The 14,921-nt window shown below is 50.2% G+C and overlaps 1 protein-coding gene across 3 annotated transcripts in view; it reads right to left on the bottom strand.

Annotated features, from left to right (window-relative positions):
• Positions 1-131: 131 nt before the first annotated feature.
• Positions 132-14,921, bottom strand: part of XPC (XPC complex subunit, DNA damage recognition and repair factor) — a 33,253-nt gene continuing 18,463 nt past the window's right edge. The window contains exons 8-16 of one of the 3 annotated variants that reach the window (XM_004442937.3): positions 13,784-13,873; positions 11,404-12,297; positions 9,580-9,740; positions 6,796-6,877; positions 3,818-3,952; positions 3,569-3,738; positions 2,904-2,997; positions 2,262-2,351; positions 132-1,095 (exon numbers count right to left, since the gene is read on the bottom strand). In XM_004442937.3, coding sequence (XP_004442994.1) covers positions 880-1,095; positions 2,262-2,351; positions 2,904-2,997; positions 3,569-3,738; positions 3,818-3,952; positions 6,796-6,877; positions 9,580-9,740; positions 11,404-12,297; positions 13,784-13,873 — 1,932 coding nt within the window. In that variant the 3' untranslated portion in view covers positions 132-879. Of the gene's footprint in view, positions 1,096-2,261; positions 2,352-2,555; positions 2,671-2,903; positions 2,998-3,568; positions 3,739-3,817; positions 3,953-6,795; positions 6,878-9,579; positions 9,741-11,403; positions 12,298-13,783; positions 13,874-14,921 lie in introns of those variants that run through there. The other 2 variants (XM_087431582.1, XM_087431583.1) reach the window with 2 other exon arrangements.

Raw genomic sequence — 14,921 nt, 5'->3', positions numbered from 1 at the left:
CATGTGTGATGGTGAGTTGCCAGCCTACAGGAAAACAAAATCTGATCATTAATGTAGTCTCAACATGCATACAAATTGTCATCTGGGTTTTCTTAGCTGATGTAAAATCTGAAAGAAAATGTCAAGCCAAGTCTTTTTAGATAAATGCTTTATTTTTTCTCAAAATGTTATAAAAATTATTTCTCTTGAATCTCTACAGTGCATGGAGCTTTATAAATTTATCCAGTAATGAATAAAATCTAGTTTAACACTGATCGACTTTCACTAACATTTCTTTAATTCTCAGTTAGTGGTTTTCCTTTTCTTTGCTGATTTTAGCTTTGTTCTAGTCTTCTGCTACCATAAAATGTTACTTGGAAAAGCAGATCCCAACAACCCACATCTGAGAGGACTGGTGCTTCTCCTCTGCTCTTCCCCCATAGTAGAGGAGGCAGCCCTGGGCAGTATCAGTAAGCCTGACTGAGGGAAAACGAGTGGCCTGCAAAGAAAGGATCCTAGGTCGGCAAGAGCGCGAGTGTCTGACAGAGAAGAGTCCACTCGGAAGAAGACTGACTCATTCCTAAATGCACCATCATCCCCAAATTCCCAGCGGTTTCTATAAAAGAACTGACTCGTGTCTCCAGAGATGAGAAGAACAAGGTCTTAGTGGCAGAGGTCTCCGGGGAAGTGTTCCCTAGCTCAAAGCATAGTGTGTGGTAGCAAGCAGCTTTGAAAGCCCTCCCTGGGTGAACGTGACAAGACCTCCAGCCCCGGCCCCCGTCTGCAGCACACGCTGCTTCTGTGCCTTCTCAGAGAAGTCACCGCCCCCAAGGCGTAGGCATCCCCCGGGGGAGGTGGGGGGCCTGCACAGCACAGCTTATGACGAGGTGGCCACTCACATCACAGCCTCTCAAATGGGAACAGGTGGGAAGCCGCCTCCTTCTTTCCCCTTTTGGTCTTCTTAGGGCACCTCGGCTTCTGCTCTTCTTCAACCTCTCGGTTTTGGGGCCAGGAGGCAGCCAGGATCCTGGCTGCTTCTGCTTGAGAGCTGGTCCCCTCCTCTTCGTCAGAAGAGAGCCCACCTCCTGCACCTGCATGGGGAGCTGCTGCCTCACACTGGAGAGGTGGGACAGTGGAGGGGAAACAGACCGCGGGTCAGTGATCAGACACCAGGAAGCACTGTCAAGAGAAGCAAAGCTCCCAGCAATGGCCTGCCCTGAGCTGTGTGCCTCTAGGAGGACAAGGGCACTGTGTGGGGCTGGGGGAGAGCCAAGAGCACTCTTCCCGTGCCTTCCTCAGCCTGGGTACTCGCCCAAGCAGGCACTGGAGAACTTGCTATGTGCTCAGTGCTGAGGAACACAAAGATGTCTCGGCAAGAAACTGCCCTCACGGAGCGCACAATCAAATCTAGGAGGTGACTGACCGGTGCCTGCATTTACGGCCTCATTCCTGAACCAAAGTGCGTTGTATTTGCCTGCCCAAATGCACAGTACTCCTCAGTGCCAAGTGCTCCGCGGAGGCCCTTCCTGAAGGCTGGGGAGCTGGGCCGGAGGGTTTGGGTGCAGAGGGGGAAGCACATCAGCAGCAGGAAGGAGCTGGTGAGAACATAAAGCCAGGTGAAGGGCTTACCACAGGGACTTGAGGGAAGAGCAGGACAAAAATATTTTCCAAGGGCAAACAGGCACACGTAGGGATGGAGAGGGGAAGAAAACCGAGAGGCGTGGTTATGGCTGCTCCCAGAGCACGTTTCTGCTGTCTCTGACCCAGTGCTGATCACACCACAGGCCTGTGTCCAGGGCCCTGAAGGCCCACAGGTGGGAGCCCCTTGGGACTGCGTGTCAAATTCAAGCCTGTGTCCACAGGCTGGCCTGGCACGTGGCAGGTGCTGCAGGAGGTGTACTCAGGAGCAACCCCGGGCATGAAGGATGGTCACAGGCACCGGGAGCAGCGCGAGCTAAGAGTGGTGCATCAAACACAGACATTCAGGAACTCGTCCCTCCTCCTGTGGGTTTAACACCGACCGCACCCACAGCAGGCACTCACTCGTGCAGACAGGAGCAGAAAGGGGATGCTGGGGCAGAGCGGGCATCTGAGGTGGACTCTGGGAACAACAAGGTAAAGACACGGGGCCTGGGAGACACGGACTGTGGCGTCAAAACAGCTGTCTGTGACTGCACGTCTGGGCAGACCTGGGCCAGTGATTTGGGCGCCCTCTCCAACCTGGGCTTATTTTTTTAACTTTTCTTTTTGGGCTTGTTTCTTTCCGAAGGAACTGCACTGACCTTGGCCCCGTAGCGAAGCCTCAGCCTCTCCCTGATGAGCAGTCCTCTCACCAGCAGCTTCCAGTTTCCCAAAGCCCGCTTCTCCTTTTTCTAATGGCAAAATGAAATGGAAGAACAGGAAATGTTAAGTACTGTCATTTTCAGGAAAAATCTCAAGATGGAACCTGTGAACATACACATGTAAAGACACATAACATTTTAGTTAAAAAATAGTTTCTAAATCCCACCAAGTCCCAGTTTAAAATTGGTATGATTTATAAAGTGATACACACGAAAGGCACCAAAACCAAAAACCTCTTTTTGTTTCCAACTGTAGAATTTTTAGGGGAGGAGGTCAGCCAGAACCTGGACCACGGACAGTTCCTTTTAACAGAGGCAGGTGTCACAGTAGGGGCAGCGGTCCCTGGAGCTGAGCCAGGCAGAGAGGGGACAGTCAGGGTGGATTCTGGTGTAGGCAGGACCCCATTCTGTCCAGTGCTGGCTCCCCAGGGTGCCTCCCAGGAGGCCAGGGAGCCGGGAAGAGCTTGTGCAGACTCTCTCCTTTTTCACACAGTGCCAGTGAGGTCCCGTGTGCTTGTGCTCCCACCACTCTGCGCTCCCAGCTCAGGCCCCCACCAGGCCCGCCCTGGCCCAGCTGCTCACCTCCTTCTCCTTCTTTTCGATGACCGCCTGCTCTTTTTCCCAGGCGGCCAAGAGCACGTCTTTGTATTCCTCGCAGACTATGTACCCGTCAGTTCTGTGGGGATGCAACATGGTTGGTCTTCCTTGAGCCTGCTGCCTCCTCCGGCCTCTCCTCCTCCCCTTTGTGGAGGACAGTGGGCCGCTCCTACGCACGTGGGACCCTGAAGGATGCCTGGGTCAGCAGGTCCGCAGTCCCGGCTACAGCTGCTAACAGATACCACCCGTGCAGAGGGAAGGCCTGTGGACACCGGCCCTACATCTTCTTCCCCAGGTCCTGCCTAAGAGAGCTGGGAGGAGAGCCCCTCCCTGCCCCCACTGCACAGCAGAACAGAAGGATGCGGACCCTGCTAGGTCACCTGTGACCCCCCCCGCAAGAACAGCGTTTTAATCCAGCATTATTAGGATGCTGGTTTCATCGGTTTTGCTGCCTCTGGATGGAAGCCAGAGTAAAAGTGTAAACGTAAAAAAGTGTAAAAGTAAAAGGTAGTGTCAAGGTGGATTTTACAAATCCAGAGTAAAACCCTGACGCTAAGAGCCACTGGGCCTCAGCCTCCACCAGCCCCACATCAACTTCCCATAACCTCCCCACCCCTCCTTCCAGCCTCCACGGAAGGCCCCTCACGCACACGGGATGGCAGTAGCCTCCATGGAAATCGAAGCCAGTGACGGCCTGGACGCAGTCGATGTCCAGCTTGCGGGCCACACGGTGCAGGTTGGGCAGGTGCAGTTGGACACACCCAACTGGCATCATGCTGGGCAGGAAGAGGTACACGTTCCCAAATTCATTCCGGGGGACCTGCGGAGGGTGGCACACTGGGTCTGGCCAGCTGCAGACCAGAGCGGCCTGGCCCTGCCCTGCTGAGCGCTGCCCTCACCTTCCCGTCCACGGCCACAGGCGGCTGGTACTCCTCTGTCTGCCACTGGCCAAACAGGCCCAGGTCATTTTGGTCGTGCAGCTGGGGCTCAGCGAGGCGGGCTTTCCGGGCCCGGTTGGAAAAGCCTTTCACCATCTACAGCAGAGGGAACCGCCAGTTTACCACAGGGGCTGCCGCTTCCTGGGTGCTTACTGTACACCAGCACAGTGCTCGGTGCTGCACAGCTGTCCCCTCACTTAACCCACCACAAACCTGAGACGGGTCCACAAACCTGAGAGGGGTGTGCTCTTTCTCCCCTCTCACTACCTCCAGCCCACTAGTATTCCTGCTGCTACCAGCTGACGCCTAGAGTGCTCGCTGTCCCAGGCTCTGTGCTCAGGGCTTTCTGGCTTCTCTCATCTTCTCAACAAACCCAGCGGGTTAGGTTCTGATATCATTTCCATCTTACACATGAGCAACCTGGGAGGTGCCAACGGTTCACCGAGTCACAGCGTGTAAGGCCAGAGCCTGTGCTGGTACCGGCTACGCCATCTCCCACACTCGCATCACTGCGAGGGAAACGGGCACTCAGACGAAGTCACTTACTTAAGACTGGGTGAGTGACAGGGGCAGGACTGACACCCAGATACCTGCCTGTGCCATGCGCCCCGGAAGGCACGGAGAGTCTGAGACCCCCAGCGTGCTCCCCTACAGGTGTGTAGTCGCCAACACTGAAACTTTCCCTGGTGAGCGAAGGGATGAAAGGAGTAGGGGACCGGCGAGGAAAAGGCTGCGTAACTTCCACTAGGAAGAGCAGCGCAGGCTGCTCTGTGGGGGAAGGGCTGGCTCTGGGCCGTGCGGACAGCTGCCTCTAGTGCAGCGTTGGCAAACTTCTTCTGGAAAGGGTCACATATAGCCTCTGTCGCATAACCTTTATTTCCCTCTTTTTACAACCCTTAAAAAACGTAAAAACCATTCTGAGATCAAGGGCCCCACCAGAACAGCACCCAGGACGGGTGTGACCTGCAAGCTGTGCCTGCCAACCGCTGCTCTAGTGGCCATTCTGGCATGGCCTCTGCACACGCCATCTCCGTCACCCCTGTGGGCTGACACTGCCTTTCTGAGGAAGCTATTCACCCCGTGTTGTTCAGTCAACATCCATTGAGCATCTATTACAGGCCACGCCATGACACCAGTCCTTAGGGGCAGAGAAGGGCAAGTCTTTGTTCTTACGGAGCGTGGGCTCCTGTGGGGAGACAGAGAAGACAACTCAGTGTGAAGAGGACAGGGGAATGGGCAGAATGGGGCCCAGAGGTGGGGACCCTTACCCAGCCCTGAGGAGGGACAGGTTAAGACAGGCTGCTCAGAACAGGCCACGTCAGAGCCGGGTCAGAAAGGGCACAGAGGGTCTAATCAGGTGAACAGGACTGGGGAGAAGAGTGTTTGGGACCAAAGGGACACGGAAGTGTGAGAACACAAGTATCCGGGGACTGTGGAAGTCATCTGGCACGCAGGAGGAAGCGTGGCTGGAGAGGAGGCAGGCACCAGAGCACCACAGTCTCTGTGCCACGTGAAGGACGTGGGACTCTAGGTGGGTGAGGGCAGACTATGTACAGAGTGCCACACATGGCTCTGTGTTTCAGAAAGATCCCATGATCGCGATGTGGGGAATGAAGTACGGGGCTGGGGCCAGAGGCCGGGCAGGTGCTTGTGATCCAAGCAAGAGGTGATGAGGCAGGAGCTGGAGCCGGGATAGCAGAAATCAGGGGCACGAAAGGACTCGAGATTTGGGATTACTCTAGAACTGTGCTAATATGATAGCCACCCGTATGTGGCCCTGAACATTTGAAATGTGACTGGTCCTGAAAGAGGAACACACACCACATTTCAAAGCCTTAATAAAAAAAAAAAGAATGTAAAATATCTCAATAACATTTCAAATATTACATGTTAAAATGACAATATTTCAGATATATTTGAATATAAATATATTAAAATTCCACCTGTTTCTTTTAAAGTTTTTAACGTGGCTACTAAAAAATTCTAATTTGTGGCTCACATTATATTTCTATTGGACGGTGCTATTCCAGAATGAGGAGACTGTTTATTTGATAAGAAGCATAAAAGAAAGGTGAAGGGTCTACGGGAAACCCCAGCGGTCCTCCAAGTCCCAGCAGGCAGCGTAACACACTCAAGCCTGGGTGGCAGTGACCTGCTCCCAACGCCTGCAGCCCCTTCCCTCCACACTGAGGCCCCTCCACTCCCTGCCCGGCTCCCCAGAGTCTCACCACCCAAACAGCTCCTCCTGGGGATCTGACAGAGAAAAGCACATGTGTCTCTGTGACTCGCCACTGTCCTCCCCTGGCTGAACTGGGCTACGTGTCCTGTGGAAAGCCCTTTGTGGTACTGTAGCAAGTTCACGTTTCTCATGGGCAGCTGCCCCACAAGTGCAGCAGCACAGTGTGAGAGAGACCACTGGGATTCTTGTGGGTGCTGCCATTTTACTAACTGGAAGGCCTTGACAAGTCATTTCCCCTTTCTGAGCTCGTTTTCTCCTCTGTAAGATGGGCATCATCATGCTAACTCCTGCAGTTGTTAAGTCTCCCCAGAGATCATATACAGGCAGAAGGAGTGGGGAGTGCTCAGCCAGAAGGGCAATGATGACGGGTGGAGGCGTCCACATCGGCAAGGCTCTGGCCTCTTAGAACAGTCGACTGTGACACAGTTCCGATCACAGCGCCTTGGAGCACAGACGAGCATATACCCGGAGTCTGAGCGCTGCCTTCTCGCCTAGATTTCTTGTTGCTCTGGAAGACCACCTCTGACAAATTCCTCACTAAAGTAAGACATAATTTACCTGCTTTTCTCCTCCTCCAATCCTCCTCAAGCCAGACAAGTCAGACCTGGATTCCCATCCCAGGCACCCACCCGGGAGCCCTCATCCCACTGCTCTGCCCTCAGCCTCCCTGCCGCCTGCAGGCCACCCTCGCTCTGGTTACCTTGTAGGGTACTTCTCCAAGCCTCACCACTCTTGCTTGTTTCAGCCACGTGTCCCTGGAGTGCAGGGTGTGCACGCAGTCCCTACAGAGCCAACATGGGGGAGACAGAGGACAAACTCAGGTCACACCCTGCCTGATGGAACAGCACTGCACACTGCAGGCAGAGGAACTGCTGGACCAGCTGCCTCATGTCACCTCCCAGAGGGAAGGGCACAGCCCCTGATTCTCTCTCAGGCTCTGCCTCACGCCCGGGAGCAGGCCCTGCTCTGGAGGGAAGCAGGGGGCCTGCATTAGGCAGACAGCTAACTTCGACTTCCTGTCTTCTGGGGGCTGTGCCCACTTACATATCCTAACCTGAATGCAGTTATTTTGTCTGTCTGTGGCTTCATGCCCACCTTCACCTCTCCTCCCAGAGTGAGAGTCCCTCTGCAGCCCCAGGGGGCGGGGTAAAAGCCAAGCGGTGCAGACATATTTCCTCACCCCCGAGCGAGTGTCTGGTTTGCTGCTAAACACCAGAGATGGGGAGGGATGGGCACCCAGAGATGGGGCAGTGAATCCAAAAGGAGACCACACAGAAACCATAATAAGCTAACAAATCACCATGGAATTAAGATTCATGCACACGGACAGTCAAATCATCCCTGGCAGCCTGTGACTATCAGGAGAGATCCTCTGCGTCACTCTCCTTCCAGAGCTAAGAGCAATCTCTTTAGTGGGCAGCCCTGAACTCTGCTCAGAGACTGGGCTCCAAAGGGCAAGGGCACTAAGTTGCCTCTAGCGCAGGAATCAGGCCTTCCGCCTACCCCCGCTGAGGCTGACGTCCACTCACAGTACAACGGACACGGGTCGAGCCTCCGCTGTGCCACTTCCTAGCAGGGTGACCCTGAACAAGTCCCTTTCCCCTTCCTGAGGCTCAGTATCCTCCTCTATCAATCAGGGATAACGAGCTGTCCTGTCTGCCTTGTAAGGTTGCTGGAAAGACCGGACGCTTTCCAGACGCTGGAGCAGCGCTCCCTGCGCACAGCATCACTCCGTCCGAGCTGAGAGCTCCACCCACACTCCCACTGAGGGCTGCACTCTGCCCAAAGAAGTAACGATGTCATGGTTATGGTCTTCGGACAGGAGCAGGGAAGGTGGGGGGCTGGGGGACAGAGGTGGGCATCATCTTCATAATCCCAAGAAGAGCAGCAGAGAAGTGGACATAGCCCTCTCTAAATCTCCACTTCTAATCACTTCACATCCATGATGATGGCTATTATCAAAAAACAGAAAATAAAAGTGTTGGCAAGGATGTGGCAAAATTGGAACCCTTGTGTTCTCTCTGCTGATGAGAATGTAAAATGATACAGCCATTGTGGAAAATAGCATGTTGGTTCTTCAAAAAGTTAAACATAGAACTACCATATGATCCAGCAATCCCAAAAGAAGTGAAAGCAGGGTCTCAAAGAGATATTTGTTCACACATGTTCACAGCAGCATTAGTCACAAGAGCCAAGACAGGAAGCAACCCAGGGGGTCTACTGATGGATGCCAGTCACAAAAGGACAAATACTGTCTGACTCCACTTATATGAGGTCCCTTGAGCAGTCAGATTCCTAGAGACAGAAAGTAGAATGGTGGTTCTACTGGGGCTGGGGGAGGGGGAATGGGGAGCTGGTGTTTAATAGGGACAGAGTTTCAGTTTGGAAGATGAAAAAGAGTTCTGGAGATGGATGGTGGTGAGGGGGTTGCACCAGAATGTGAGTGTACTTAATGCCACTGAGCTGTACACTCAAATATGGTTAACTGGTAAAACTGGTAAATCCTGTTATGTATATTTTACTATATTAAAAAAAAAAGTCTCCTTCTAATGCTTTCTCCCATGACTGACAAGGTGTCTGTGGACCATACTGGCACTCTTTCCCCTAGACTTCCTCTCTCCCACCCATGTGAGGAAGCCTGTGCCCACCACTTCTATCAAGGTCGCCTGGGCCCTGGCGGCCTTTGACTGTTGGTAGCTGAGGCCTCGACAGGCGTGATCCTTCCTGACGTGGACAGAAGCTCATGGACCCTGAGCGGGGGTCTAGGATGCCTCCCTGCAGGGCTGACACACAACAGGCAGTCCCCAGAAAGAGGACTCAAACCACCTCCTCACGTGGGTTTCTCTATGTTTCCTTTTGTTCTCTTTCTTTTCCCATTTATTAAGAACATGCTCTATTTCTTGGTCTTGCATTTCAAGGTTTTTAAAAATCACTTCATTTATTTTCTTTGTATTACTATTTCTTAAAAGTTCTGCTTCTATTTTTATTTTTTCCTCACCTGAAATTTATATTATTAAAATTTTTTCAGTTTTAATTTTGTATATATTTTACATTCATTTTCTACTCTTATTCCTTTCCCTCTTCTTTAGCAATTTCTTTTTACTGTGGATAAAATATACATAACATAAAATTTACCACCTTAACCATTTTTAAATATCCAGTTCAGCAGCATTATATCAAATCTTTTATTCCTTTCTTTTGTATGTTTTTAAATTATTCTTGAGGGGTATGTTTTTATCTGTCCTATATAAACCTCATCTGTCCTACTTTTTATTTTTCTCCTGTAACTTATTTTTCCCCTGCTGGTCTTTAATCCTTGTAGTGTTGATTTCCAGCTTTAATCTCTTCTACACATCCACACACAACAGCACACACACGCTATAAAGCTCATCTCATTTCACGGGATGAGCCGACATTACCAGCCCCTTGCCCAGAAAGATTGCTAATCCCAGGCCACAGGAAGGCCATCGGGTGCCTCACACACCTGGAGTAGACAGCTTCTCCACGACAATACCCAAGGATGGCAGCTGTTTCAGGATAGATGGCCTCGAATTTCAGGAGGTGCCTCTTGAGGGCATACAGAGGGTGGTTCTTATACGTGCCAATGGCAGTGGGCAAAGGCTGGTCCAGGTGCTTTGCCTGAAACTGCAAAGACCAGAGAGACAATGCTGAGCATGTCGTGTAGAGAGGAAGCAAGGTTTGAGGCAGGCAATCCTCAGACAAACTTTTCTGATTACGACGGCAGACCAGAGGTTTCATGAGCACCAATGACCTTGTAACACTGCATCTATAGTACTGGCCATTAAGTAGGTTTTAGATAAATCAAAAGCTTTGAAGAATCAAGTAATTCTGTGGCTCATGGTAACTTTGGAAAGTCATCTAAACTACTCCTGGCCCTTAGACACCTTCGTCAGCCCTAGCAGATCAGCGCCTGCTCTATAAAAGAGCTTCACGGGGGACTGGCCTGGTGGCGTAGTGGTTAAGTTCACGTGCTCCACTTTGGTGGCCTGGGGTTCACTGCTTTGGATCCTAGGCGCGGACCTACACATACAAAAAATGTGTCCCATATACAAAAAACAGAGGAAGATGGGCACGGATGTTAGCTCGGGGCTAATTTTCCTCACCAAAAATAAATAAATAAATACATAAAAAGAGCTTCAAGGAAGGCAGACATACAGCTTTCTTCAGGAAGGAGGCCTTATCTCCAAGTGACATCACTATTCTGCAACAGGGCTCTACTTGTCTCAGCTCTCAGGGGAAACCCAAATGAGCTGTTCACACCCGGCAGCTTTCCTCAGTCCACCGTGATTCATACATCTTCTCGGGGCACTTCTTTAAGGATTCTGACTTCTCAGTGGGCAAGTCCACTGCTATATGTCACACTCTGTTCTCCTAAGCTTTCCCTAAGCATCTCTTGAAAACCCCAACACACTCGTGAAGACTGGCAACGTGGAGTCGCTGGGAGCAGGAGGGACCCATTGCAGGGTCAGCTTCCACTACAAATACTTTAATCATGTCAGTCACGACACCCCCTGCACAATTCCCACTAGTCCTTTCTAAGGAAAATGAGCCAGGAACACCCCCAGAGCAAACTCTCAATGCCGGATGAACTGCACCGCTACAAGGAACACTAAACAAACCCAGGCCTCACCCATCCTGAGGACTGGGAATAATTCCTCAGCAAGTCTGGGCATGTTCCCGTGTGGAAATGCCAAGCCCCACCCAACACCACAACTGCTGGGCACAAGCAGCTCAGGCCTTCTTCCTGGTCAGAGGTTGGTCCTAGGACCAAGCGACACACTGTGTTCTAGTTAAGAAGTCTGTTTCCCAGTGTGCCTTCTCAGCAGACTGAAGATATTTCCTCCTCCCGAGTCCTTTCCTTTCCAGGAGATGAGTGTTCTAGATCCGGGGAGAGAGGTGTGTATGAGCTTCTACGTGTGCATGCTGAGCAGGGCGGGTAACAGTTATACTGAAGAGGTTTTTCTTCTTTCCTTAGGACAACTTATTAGATGACTTGCATAAACTACTTTAAAGTTCCAGATTTATAACTAGGCAATAACTAGAACTACGCAGGCTTCAAAGCTAGATAGACCTGGGTTCTAATACCAAGTGAGGTAATCTCAGATCCTAAATGTTTAACTGGTTAAATTAAGGCAATAATAATCCCAGTTTATAGTGTTGTCATAATTAAATGAGATAACACATTAAAAATACCCAACAAAGTGCTGGGCACATATATGGTGCTCAAAAATCAGAATAATTTCAATACCCGACTGGGTCTTGGAGCCCGTGGCGGCCAACGCCTTACCTCCAAGTCTTCTTTCTTTTCCCTTTCCGCGCACGGGCTCTGGTATGGTCTCAAGGTTCCGGCCCACCACTGGGCATCAACCCGGTACTTGCGGGTCACCGTCATCCAGGCTGGGTCGTACCTCTGGGTGACATCCCGGACCCAGCCATCACTGTCGATGCCCACGACGTAAGTCATGGGTTTGGTGGCGTATCTGTAACAGGTCAGCGGCTGGCCCACCACACCGTGCACACAGTCCACACACGTCCACTTTTCCTCCTGCTCACAGAACACTTCCAGCCACTGGTCTACACCAGCTGTTTTCCCTCCTTCTGCCTCCTCACCTTCACTGTGAATTTTCGTGCCTCTCTTACTCTTACTGCTTGAAGAGCCTGAGGATGCTGCTGGAAAGCCAGGGTGCTTAGGGTGGCTTCCACGTTGGGTCCTAGAGTTACTCCTGGAGTCTGTCTTTGCCCTCTGAGGGGCCAGGGCCCTCCTCTTCCTCGGAAGACCAGGCTCAGAATCCTCTTCAGACGAACGCTGGGCTTCCCCACTGGAGAGCTCAAAGTCAGAGCCACTGCCAGCCTTGTCACTCCCACTCTCCTCTTTGTAAGACACCCTGGAGGCCACCTGCCGCACCCGGCCACGCAGACGTCTCGGGGTCTGCTCCTCCCGCTGCCCCGCCTTGCCCTCTTCTTCCCCACTGGAGGAGGGCTCCCTCCGTGTCTTTCCAACTGCTGCTGCCTTGCTCCTCTTCCCTTTGGCACTTGGATTGCTAGTGCCCTTAGAAGAGGCTTCCTCTTGTCTGGTTCCTCTGCTGGTCTTAGGTTTGGTTTGGTTTTCTGGAACTTGGCTAGAAGTTTCTGAGGAGCCTCCAGGACCCTCTGTGGATCTTTCCTTGGAAGGTTTCTTTCCCTTAAACAGAACAGAAAATTTTGCTTTTTCTTTTTTGCTAACGATATGATAGAGACCCTATAATCTAACGGGGCTAGGTCGCTGGTTAGAGAACCAGCGTACACAAGATGTCCCCAGCTCAGACTGTGATGGACTGGCTATCCTTTAGGGTTATAAGAAAGCATGTGCTAAAATCTACAGCCCCTTAGATAGGCCACAAAATAATACTTTTCACTCTAAAGCGTAGCTCAGGGAAGAGAGCACAGCATGTGGAAACAGACAGACCTGGGTCCAATTCCAGTTCCGCCTCTCACTCGTCATGTGATTTAGGTCAATTATGTAACCTAAGTCTCAGCTTCCTCAGCAATAATACAGCCATGCGTCGCTTAACGACAGAAATACATTCTGAGAAATGCGTCATTAGGCAATTTCGTCACTGTGCGAACATCATAGAGTGTGCTTACACAAACCTAGATGGTACAGCCTGCTACACACCTAGGCTACATGGTTCTACTCTTATGGGACCACTGTCGTGTATGTGGTCTGCCAATGACCAAAATGTCATTATGCAGCACATGACTGTAATGCCCACTTCACACGTAACACATTTTGCAAACAAATACTGACAGACTTAATAAAGTTGTAGTAGTAAGAATATGTCAGCCGGCTCTGGTGGCCTAGTGGTTACCTAGTGGTGGCCTCTCATCACCACAGCCTGCCCCGGTTCATTTCCCGGTCAGGGAGCCACACCACCTGCCTGTCAGTTGTCATACTGTTTTGGCTGCGTGTGGCTGTGATGCTGAAAGCTGTGCCACCAGGACTTCAAATGCCAGCAGGGTCGCCCATGGGGGAGAGGTTTCAGCAGAGCTTCAAGACTAAGACAGACTAGAAGGACCTGGCCACCCACTCCCGAAAAAAATGGGCCACGAAAACGCGATGAATAGCAGCAGAGCATTGTCTGATATAGCGCCAGAAGGCGAGAGGATGGCACAAAAAGACGGGGCAGGGTTCCGTTCTGCTGTACACAGGGTCGCCAGGAGTCAGAATCGACTCAACAGCACTAACAACAACAAGTTAAGAATACAAAAATTACTAAAATCAATTCTGTACCATTACGCTTCAGACAATGCCAACATCCCAATAAGTACAGCATTAGCCTCCTTCTCAGGTGACCACAGAATTCAGAGTCCTTCACCCTTCACCACTCCACACTGCTGATGAGGAAGACAGGTACCATTCTACTGTTTTACAGAACAGAAACTAAAGCACCAAGGAGCCAAGACCTCTGGCAGGCCCCTTTGCGCACACAGAATTCAGGTTGCTAGATGCCCATTCATGTGTCCAGTCTTCCCAACACAGAGCATGTGCAAAGCAGGCTCAAAGGAACCCTACTCCAGGACTACCGACCCTTAAAAATAGTCTAATGACCCATTTGTTTTTAAGTCTGATAATTTCTCACTCCTCCCTGACCAACTACCCTCCCCTCTGGAAACCCCAGGAACTTCACCTTTGCTGCTGATAACTTCAGAGGAATAGGCTGTAGAGACAATACCAGTCGGGTAGGGAGCTGCAGGGCCCGGAGAATCAGTAAAAATATCTATAATAAAAAAGAACAACACATTTATCCTAAAAAACATTAAGAATTTAATTAATTCAATGCTGTTTGTTGTGGTGCTTGTTTATAAAAGGGAAAAGTTAGAAACAACCAAACCGTTTAACAGTAGGAGGCTGGAACCCTCAACACTATTAGAAATGACAGTGCGGAGATTTATCTTTATAGAAAAACGGAAAAATGTCCACCATATATTAAAGGAAGACAGAAGTTTGTTTTGTAATGTGTAATGTTAACTTCTGTAAGAAAAAACTGTATATAAATATAAGCATATATGTATATCTGGAAAAGGATCCATATATTGGGTTATGGGTGCTTACAGGTGGGGGTTTTTTTTCAGCTTACCTATCTTCTGATTGTTCTGTATTCAACATGTGTTGTGCTTGTGATTAAAATAAAATAATAAAATGAAATACCACTTTGAGAAGAAAAAACAGAAAACATCATTATCATCAGATCCCCGAAGTCTATTCCCTATGTCCCATTTTCCCCACAACGAGTCTTTCAACTGGAGGATGCAGTTCTAAAAATGCTGTTAACTTGTAAGGATGGGAGCCTCCTGAGGGGAATGAACCTCCCAAACAGACAGTGATAAAGGACCTGAGCAAGATCTTCCCACACAGACAGCAGGGTCCCGGTGCTTCTCACGCATTACTACAATGTCCTCCTGAGGAAGACAGAGGTGAAAATCAGAAACAGGAAGGCAGGTTTTCCACGAAAAGCTACATTATATGTTGAGAAAAATAATTACTTTTGCCTTGTTTCTTCTGGAGTTAAAAACAGGGGGGATGAGAAAACATCAAAGGAATCCAAATTGAAGGACACCCCACAAAATTCCAAAGCAGCACTCTTCAAAAATGTCAAGGTCATGAAAAACAAGGGAATACTGAGAAACTGTTATAGATCAGAAGAGACTAAGGAGATGTGACAACTTAATGCAATGTGGGATCCTGGATCAGAAAAAGGGCATCAGTGGAAAAACTTGGAAAATCCAAATAATATCCATGGTTTAGCTGACAACATATTAATTAAT

This window comes from Ceratotherium simum, chromosome 5, assembly GCF_057802395.1.
Source record: "Ceratotherium simum simum isolate JZ-2026a chromosome 5, ASM5780239v1, whole genome shotgun sequence".
In the NCBI taxonomy this organism is placed as follows: Eukaryota; Metazoa; Chordata; class Mammalia; order Perissodactyla; family Rhinocerotidae; genus Ceratotherium; species Ceratotherium simum.
This window is presented reverse-complemented; position numbering and strand designations above follow the sequence as displayed.